Below are 10491 nucleotides of genomic sequence, written 5' to 3' on the forward strand. Positions count from 1 at the left end.
ATAAATATAATAATATAATAATACAATAATATTGAAATAAAATTTAATAATATAATAATAAATTTAGAATCAAATTTGTATCGTAAATTTTTTAAAAGTCGTATTTATTAAATACTTCATGGTATATTATGTAACTTCTAATTAATAATTTCTATCATGTCACTTTCATGTGAATAGTAAATGAATTAATTTCGTTTAATTTACTATTCAATGAATAGTAAATGAATTAATTTAAATTTAACTATTTAAGGTATACGTTGTTGTACGTTGTACTTTACAAATTGTACATTTTTATTTTAACTTCGTTTCTTAAAAAAAATTACAAAAATTATATCATAAAAATAAAACGACTTAATACGTAAAAATTTTAATTTGAAATAGCATCGTTTAATAGTAATTTTTTTTATCATTTCATATATAAATATTATAATATTTAGTTTTCTAGAACTAATTATATTCAAAATCATTTTATTAAGAGGTTATAATAATAGAAATTATTATATCATAAAACGTTTTCATTTAAGAAAGTAAAATCATATATAAATCATGACGGGTTCGAGTTTTAAATTATAGGTTGTTCGTGAATCGTAAGGTAAAGTCCAATGGTTAATTAAATGTATGAAAAAATATTTTAATGCAACACATCAATTTGCTTATCTTGTCGGAGTTATCAGAGTTTAAATTTGACCCAAATTTCCCGGTCATAACAAATTAGAACTGGTAGATGATGATAATAAGGAGTTAGTAAGAAGTACAACAGTAGAATTTGCTGTAGTAAGGTCTTACTCGAAATATAATGCGCTGTTAGGACGCACAACTTTGCAAAAGTTGATAGCTATTCCTTCCACGGTGCATGGTCTTATAAAGTTCCCAACTCCATTAGGAATCGCGATGATAAGATCAGAAACACAAGACGCAAGTGTTGTAGCTGTAGAACAAGCCGAAAAATAGCCAAGTGAAAAAGAACAGCTACGAAGCTGTATGATCATCGCAAACCCGTGATATCCGGAGCAAAAAATTAAAATCGGCGGAGGATTGTCTGATGAAACAAAGTTTAAGCTTCGTAACATACTAGCTTCTAACACGGATGTATTTGCATGGAAAGAAGCAGACATGACCGGTGTGCCGAGAGAAATAGCTGAGCATAAGCTTAATGCAAACCCAAGTTTGACACCAGTACGCCAAAAGAAACGCGGTATGGCACCTGTAAGAAGCGAATGATTGAAGGCAGAAATCGATATATATATATATATATATATATATATATATATATATATATATATATATATATATATATATATATATATATATTTGCGGCACCAGACGTGGGTAGCAAACCCGGTGCTGGTTAAAAAACCTGATGGATCTTGGCGCATGTGCGTCGAATTTACAGACATCAACAAGGCCTGTCCAAAAGATAATTATCCTCTACCAGAAATAGACTGGAAAGTTGAATCGCTAGCTGGCTTCCAATATAAATTTTTTCTGGATGCATACAAAGGATATCATCAGATACAGATGGCAACAGACGATGAGGATAAAACTGCCTTTCACACTAGCCAGGGTATCTACTGTTATACAAAAATGCCGTTTGGTTTAAAGAATGCTGGAGCAACATACCAACACGTAATAGACGAGGCTTTTAAAAGTCAAATTGGCAGAAATTTAGAAGTGTATGTTGATGATTTGGTAATAAAAATCATAACAGAGCAAGGTTTATTGGATGATATATTAGAAACGTTTGCGTCGTTGAGAAAGATAAACATGAAGCTCAATCCATCGAAGTCTAGTTTTAGAGAAGAGGATGGAAAGTTTCTCGGTCATATAATCACTGAGCGCGGGATACGCGCAAGTCCAAAGAAAATAGAAGCCATCGAAAATATGCCATCGCCTAGAAATAAAAAAGAGGTGCAAAGTTTAACGGGTAAATTGGCCGCGTTAACAAGATTCTTATCAAAATCCGTAGAGCGATCATTTCCCTTTTTCGGGACATTGAAAAATTGCTTAAAGAAAACGGATTTCAAGTGGACAGAGGAAGCAGAAGTTGCGTTTCAAGAAATGAAAACGCTATTAAAGGAATTGCCAAAGATGACTGCGCTGATTGCAGGAGAGACGTTAATACTTTACTTAGCGGCATCAAAAGAAGCGATAAGTTCAGTATTAATAGCAAACAGGGGGCAGGTACGCACTATAAACTAAAATATAATTATTTCTTATTCAATATACATTTATCATTATATGTATTATGATGTGCGAACAGGTACAAATGCCTGTATATTTTGTTAGTAAAGCTTTAACAGGAAGAGAATTAAATTACCATGCGATCGAAAAACTAGTTTATGCGCTTGTGGATACGGCCAGACGCTTAAGGAGATATTTGCAAGCGCATCCAATAATGGTCTTAACAGACCAACCAATAAAGCAGGTATGACAAAAAATGAAATATTGTCAAAATCTTAAAACTGCTTGAAAAAATTCTTGCAAATTTATATTCGCTGATAATTGTTTAGCAGGTGCTATACAAACCAGAAAATTATGGTCGCATGGCCATATGGGATATTGAATTAGGTGAGCACGAGATAAGCTTCTCACCAAAAAGTGCGGTAAAAGGGCAAGTCCTAGCAAATTATCTGGCTGAAACAGCCGGAGACATTGAAATCTCGTATGAATCAAAAGAAATACCACCTCCGCCCAAACAGGTGTGGGAAATGCACACAGATGGGGCTTGTGGACCAGAAGGGGCAGGGATAGTCCTGAAAAGTCCAGAAGGAGAGGAATATACCTTTGCTTTACGTTTCATCTTCCCCGTAACAAATAATGAAGCTGAGTATGAAGCATTATTATCTGGAATGCGAGTAGCGAAATACTTGAATGTAAAAGAGTTGTCAGTATATGTTGATTCACATCTAGTTGCAAATCAATTCAACAGGATATTCAAAGCACGTGATGAATCAATGCAAAAGTATCTGAAACTTGTGCAAGAACTTGCGGTAGACTTCGATATATTCCATATAATGCAGTTTTCAAGAACACTGAATAAAAAGGCAGATACGCTTAGCAAGCTGGCTGCCTTAACATTCAGCCATTTCAAAAACAAAATTTGGGTCGAGGAAGTGAAAGTTAAATCCATTGATACAGACGGTGTATCTGCCGCAGTGGAAGAAGATGAACCAAGTTGGATGACACTGATAGTGGAATTTTTGAACACTGGTACATTGCCGATAGATTCAACAGAGGCAAGGAAAATTAAAATGAAAGCACCAATGTATTTGCTAGGCAAAGACATTCTATACAGAAAGTATTTTTTGGGGCCTCATTTGCGGTGTCTTAATCCATCTCAAGCAGAATCAATTATACTGGAGGTGCATGAAGGGACGTGCGCTTTGCATTCAGGGCATAAAACAGTTGCGTCCAAGATAATGCGGCTTGGGTACTATTAGCTGTCAATGTACAGAGATGCCGCGGAGGTAATCCGCAAATGCCAGTCACGTCAGCTGCATGAACCGGTAAGCAAAGCTACGCGACATCCAATGATACCGGTCGCGTCTCCATGGCCATTCTGCAAATGGGCAATTGATATAGTGGGACCATTCCCTGCAGGACTAGGAGGGGTAAAGTTTTTGGTTGTGGTCATTGATTATTTTACAAAGTGGGTAGAAGCCTAACCGCTCAAAACAATTTCAGGAAAACAAATCCGAAATTTTGTATGGGAAAAACATCGTCTGCCGGTTTGGAATACCAAATGAAATAGTAAGTGACAATGGTACATAATTTAAATGTAACCCATTCAGCGATTAGTGCCAAAAGCTAAATATAAAGAAAACGTTCACATCAGTTGGACACCCCCAGGAAAATGGCCTGTGTGAGATAACAAATCGAGATATCGTATTAGGTACTAAAGCAAGACTTGGGTTGTGCTGAAGGGGTTGGATAGATGAACTACCAAATGTGTTGTGGGCACACCGCAAAACTTTGAAAGGAGCAACTAATGAAACACCTTTCAGTTTGGTGTACGGGTTCGAGGTTGTAATACCCGTGAAGATAAATGTACCAACCATGTGCATAGCTTCCTTCGATGAAAGTAGCAATAGCGAAGAACTGCGTGAAAATCTAAATTTGGTTGAAGAGCGCAGAGAAATTGCGGCAATAAAAGAAGCAATCAACAAGCAAAGAATCGCAAGATACTATAACAAGCGCGTACAACCATTATCTTTCCAATTGGATGATTTGGTATGACGGAAAAATGAAGCAAGCAGAGCGAAAGATACGGGTAAACTTGGACCTAAATGGGAAGGACCATACAAGGTTATTGGTGCAAGCGATACAGTGGCATATCGGTTAGCGATTTTAGATGGAAAAGCAATAAAGCGCACCTGGCATGCGCAAACACTTAAGCAGTGCTACATATAAAAAACAACAGAGGGATTGATCACCCCAAAGCAGCTGTTTGAAATTTTTTATTATGTAATTTTCCATTTTCCATTGTAAACATGACAACTAAGTGTTGATCAAAAGATGTTCAAAATAAATTGAATCATTCAGTTTAACCCAATAACTTGTGTATTTTTACATTTGTTGATTTCATGCCCCTAAGCTGTACTAATACTAAAACATTGGATTGTTTTTAGTGGCATAGTCTAGACTATAAAATAAAAGTTTGGTTTACTTGTTTAAAAAACCCGGACATTGGAGTGGTCGGAAGACTCTTGAATATAGACATTGGTTTGTCTATAATACGGATAAATTACATTGGATTGTATATGCGTAAACACTTATAAATTTTTTTTATAAAAGTCTTGAGTATAAACTTAAGCATTGGTTTGCTTACTTTGTGTATAACATTGGATTCTTAGCACAAGAATAAAATGATCATGAAATAATTGAAGGGTCGCTCCCGTCATGAAGACATGGCATTTATTCTAAATTAGAGTTATTGGGTGCATAAAAATTGTAATGAATCGTTATATCTGCCATAATGATTTCATAAAATGCAATAATCTAATTGCAGATGACCAATAGAAATATTCGATTATAATAGTCGAACCTAACAATTACAGTTGGGTCAAAAAATATAAAGTCAAACGCTTAGCATAATAGCGTGACTTGTACAAAATATAAACTAGTATATGCCAATATAAAAATAATAAAAGGGGTGGCTGGCTGGAACGTTGCCCTACACTAAGGAGAATATGCCATCATCGCCCGCAGCGATCAGACGCATACCCTGCTTTAAACAGAAAAGAAAAATATAATATAGGGGATGCGAAACCTCCAAGGTTGCAAGGCCCATCCCTCACTAACAAAAAATTGCTACCCAAACATGGACAAACGGTGTAGTGACCCGAACTTTTCCATGTTTATATATATTAATTGAGATTGATATTTACATGATTAAATGTTTCCAACATGTTAAGCAATCAAACTTGTTAAGACTTGATTAATTGAAATATGTTTCATATAGACAATTGACCACCCAAGTTGACCGGTGATTCACGAACGTTAAAACTTGTAAAAACTATATGATGACATATATATGGATATATATATAGTTAACATGATACTATGATAAGTAAACATATCATTAAGTATATTAACAATGAACTACATATGTAAAAACAAGACTACTAACTTAATGATTTTTAAACGAGACATATATGTAACGATTATCGTTGTAAAGACATTTAATGTATATATATCATATTAAGAGATATTAATACATGATAATATCATGATAATATAATAATTTAAAATCTCATTTGATATTATAAACATTGGGTTAACAACATTTAACAAGATCGTTAACCTAAAGGTTTCAAAACAACACTTACATGTAACGACTAACGATGACTTAACGACTCAGTTAAAATGTATATACATGTAGTGTTTTAATATGTATTTATACACTTTTTAAAGACTTCAATACACTTATCAAAATACTTCTACTTAACAAAAATGCTTACAATTACATCCTCGTTCAGTTTCATCAACAATTCTACTCGTATGCACCCGTATTCGTACTCGTACAATACACAGCTTTTAGATGTATGTACTATTGGTATATACACTCCAATTATCAGCTCTTAGCAGCCCATGTGAGTCACCTAACACATGTGGGAACCATCATTTGGCAACTAGCATGAAATATCTCATAAAATTACAAAAATATGAGTAATCATTCATGCCTTATTTACATGAAAACAAAATTACATATCCTTTATATCTAATCCATACACCAACGACCAAAAACACCTACAAACACTTTCATTCTTCAATTTTCTTCATCTAATTGATCTCTCTCAAGTTCTATCTTCAAGTTCTAAGTGTTCTTCATATATTCTACAAGTTCTAGTTACATAAAATCAAGAATACTTTGAAGTTTGCTAGCTCACTTCCAATCTTGTAAGGTGATCATCCAACCTCAAGAAATCTTTGTTTCTTAAAGTAGGTTATCATTCTAATACAAGGTAATAATCATATTCAAACTTTGGTTCAATTTCTATAACTATAACAATCTTATTTCAAGTGATGATCTTACTTGAACTTGTTTTCGTGTCATGATTCTGCTTCAAGAACTTCGAGCCATTCAAGGATCCGTTGAAGCTAGATCTATTTTTCTCTTTTCCAGTAGGTTTATCCAAGGAACTTAAGGTAGTAATGATGTTCATAACATCATTCGATTCATACATATAAAGCTATCTTATTCGAAGGTTTAAACTTGTAATCACTAGAACATAGTTTAGTTAATTCTAAACTTGTTCGCAAACAAAAGTTAATCCTTCTAACTTGACTTTTAAAATCAACTAAACACATGTTATATATCTATATGATATGCTAACTTAATGGTTTGAAACCTGGAAACACGAAAAACACCGTAAAACCGGATTTACGCCGTCGTAGTAACACCGCGGGCTGTTTTGGGTTAGTTAATTAAAAACTATGATAAACTTTGATTTAAAAGTTGTTATTCTGAGAAAATGATTTTTATTATGAACATGAAACTATATCCAAAAATTATGGTTAAACTCAAAGTGGAAGTATGTTTTCTAAAATGGTCATCTAGACGTCGTTCTTTCGACTGAAATGACTACCTTTACAAAAACGACTTGTAACTTATTTTTCCGACTATAAACCTATACTTTTTCTATTTAGATTCATAAAATAGAGTTCAATATGAAACCATAGCAATTTGATTCACTCAAAACGGAGTTAAAATGAAGAAGTTATGGGTAAAACAAGATTGGATAATTTTTCTCATTTTAGCTACGTGAAAATTGGTAACAAATCTATTCCAACCATAACTTAATCAACTTGTATTATATATTATGTAATCTTGAGATACCATAGACACGTATACAATGTTTCGACCTATCATGTCGACACATCTATATATATTTCGGAACAACCATAGACACTCCATATGTGAATGTTGGAGTTAGCTATACAGGGTTGAGGTTGATTCCAAAATATATATAGTTTGAGTTGTGATCAATACTGAGATACGTATACACTGGGTCGTGGATTGATTCAAGATAATATTTATCGATTTATTTCTGTACATCTAACTGTGGACAACTAGTTGTAGGTTATTAACGAGGACAGCTGACTTAATAAACTTAAAACATCAAAATATATTAAAAGTGTTGTAAATTGTTTTAAGTTTATTAAGTCAGCTGTCCTCGTTAATAACCTACAACTAGTTGTCCACAGTTAGATGTACAGAAATAAATCGATAAATATTATCTTAAATCAATCCACGACCCAGTGTATACGTATCTCAGTATTGATCACAACTCAAACTATATATATTTTGGAATCAACCTCAACCCTGTATAGCTAACTCCAACATTCACATATGGAGTGTCTATGGTTGTTCCGAAATATATATAGATGTGTCGACATGATAGGTCGAAACATTGTATACGTGTCTATGGTATCTCAAGATTACATAATATATAATACAAGTTGATTAAGTTATGGTTGGAATAGATTTGTTACTAATTTTCACGTAGCTAAAATGAGAAAAATTATCCAATCTTGTTTTACCCATAACTTCTTCATTTTAACTCCGTTTTGAGTGAATCAAATTGCTATGGTTTCATATTGAACTCTATTTTATGAATCTAAATAGAAAAAGTATAGGTTTATAGTCGGAAAAATAAGTTACAAGTCGTTTTTGTAAAGGTAGTCATTTCAGTCGAAAGAACGACGTCTAGATGACCATTTTAGAAAACATACTTCCACTTTGAGTTTAACCATAATTTTTGGATATAGTTTCATGTTCATAATAAAAATAATTTTCTCAGAATAACAACTTTTAAATCAAATTTTATCATAGTTTTTAATTAACTAACCCAAAACAGCCCGCGGTGTTACTACGACGGCGTAAATCCGGTTTTACGGTGTTTTTCGTGTCTCCAGGTTTTAAATCATTAAGTTAGCATATCATATAGATATAGAACATGTGTTTAGTTGATTTTAAAAGTCAAGTTAGAAGGATTAACTTTTGTTTGCGAACAAGTTTAGAATTAACTAAACTATGTTCTAGTGATTACAAGTTTAAACCTTCGAATAAGATAGCTTTATATGTATGAATCGAATGATGTTATGAACATCATTACTACCTTAAGTTCCTTGGATAAACCTACTGAAAAAGAGAAAAATGGATCTAGCTTCAATGGATCCTTGGATGGCTCGAAGTTCTTGAAGCAGAATCATGACACGAAAACAAGTTCAAGTAAGATCATCACTTGAAATAAGATTGTTATAGTTATAGAAATTGAACCAAAGTTTGAATATGATTATTACCTTGTATTAGAATGATAACCTACTGTAAGAAACAAAGATCTCTTGAGGTTGGATGATCACCTTACAAGATTGGAAGTGAGCTAGCAAACTTGAAAGTATTCTTGATTTTATGAAACTAGAACTTTTGGAATTTATGAAAAACACTTAGAACTTGAAGATAGAACTTGAGAGAGATCAATTAGATGAAGAAAATTGAAGAATGAAAGTGTTTTTAGGTGTTTTTGGTCGTTGGTGTATGGATTAGATATAAAGGATATGTAATTTTGTTTTCATGTAAATAAGTCATGAATGATTACTCATATTTTTGTAATTTTATGAGATATTTCGTGCTAGTTGCCAAATGATGGTTCCCACATGTGTTAGGTGACTCACATGGGCTGCTAAGAGCTGATCATTGGAGTGTATATACCAATATTACATACATCTAAAAGCTGTGTATTGTACAAGTACGAATACGGGTGCATACGAGTAGAATTGTTGATGAAACTGAATGAGGATGTAATTGTAAGCATTTTTGTTAAGTAGAAGTATTTTGATAAGTGTATTGAAGTCTTTCAAAAGTGTATAAATACATATTAAAACACTACATGTATATACATTTTAACTGAGTCGTTAAGTCATCGTTAGTCGTTACATGTAAGTGTTGTTTTAAAACCTTTAGGTTAACGATCTTGTTAAATGTTGTTAACCCAATGTTTATAATATCAAATGAGATTTTAAATTATTATATTATCATGATATTATCATGTATGAATATCTCTTAATATGATATATATACATTAAATGTCTCTACAACGATAATCGTTACATATATGTCTCGTTTAAAAATCATTAAGTTAGTAGTCTTGTTTTTACATATTTAGTTCATTGTTAATATACTTAATGATATGTTTACTTATCATAGTATCATGTTAACTATATATATATCCATATATATGTCATCATATAGTTTTTACAAGTTTTAACGTTCGTGAATCACTGGTCAACTTGGGTGGTCAATTGTCTATATGAAACATATTTCAATTAATCAAGTCTTAATAAGTTTGATTGCTTAACATGTTGGAAACATTTAATTATGTAAATATAAATCTCAATTAATATATATAAACATGGAAAAGTTCGGGTCACTACAGTACCTACCCGTTAAATAAATTTCGTCCCGAAATTTTAAGCTGTTGAAGGTGTTGACGAATCTTCTGGAAATAGACGCGGGTATTTCTTCTTCATCTGATCTTCACGCTCCCAGGTGAACTCGGGTCCTCTACGAGCATTCCATCGAACCTTAACAATTGGTATCTTGTTTTGCTTAAGTCTTTTAACCTCACGATCCATTATTTCGACGGGTTCTTCGATGAATTGAAGTTTTTCGTTGATTTGGATTTCATCTAACGGAATAGTGAGATCTTCTTTAGCAAAACATTTCTTCAAATTCGAGACGTGGAAAGTGTTATGTACAGCCGCGAGTTGTTGAGGTAACTCAAGTCGGTAAGCTACTGGTCCGACACGATCAATAATCTTGAATGGTCCAATATACCTTGGATTTAATTTCCCTCGTTTACCAAATCGAACAACGCCTTTCCAAGGTGCAACTTTAAGCATGACCATCTCTCCAATTTCAAATTCTATATCTTTTCTTTTAATGTCAGCGTAGCTCTTTTGTCGACTTTGGGCGGTTTTCAACCGTTG

The 10491-nt window shown here is 33.1% G+C and overlaps 2 protein-coding genes across 2 annotated transcripts; both read left to right on the forward strand.

The window, feature by feature from the left end:
• The first annotated feature begins 2266 nt into the window (after positions 1–2266).
• Positions 2267–3440, forward strand: LOC139870473 (uncharacterized). The gene is made up of 2 exons (XM_071858272.1): positions 2267–2425; positions 2514–3440. The coding sequence occupies exons 1-2, from the start codon at positions 2267–2269 to the stop codon at positions 3438–3440; spliced, it is 1086 nt and encodes a 361-aa protein (XP_071714373.1).
• Positions 3441–3446: 6 nt separating this feature from the next.
• Positions 3447–4236, forward strand: LOC139870474 (uncharacterized). The gene is made up of 3 exons (XM_071858273.1): positions 3447–3611; positions 3792–3862; positions 3924–4236. The coding sequence occupies exons 1-3, from the start codon at positions 3447–3449 to the stop codon at positions 4234–4236; spliced, it is 549 nt and encodes a 182-aa protein (XP_071714374.1).
• The last annotated feature ends 6255 nt before the right edge of the window (positions 4237–10491 follow it).

Source organism: Rutidosis leptorrhynchoides, chromosome 10 (genome assembly GCF_046630445.1).
Source record: "Rutidosis leptorrhynchoides isolate AG116_Rl617_1_P2 chromosome 10, CSIRO_AGI_Rlap_v1, whole genome shotgun sequence".
Taxonomy (NCBI): Eukaryota; Viridiplantae; Streptophyta; class Magnoliopsida; order Asterales; family Asteraceae; genus Rutidosis; species Rutidosis leptorrhynchoides.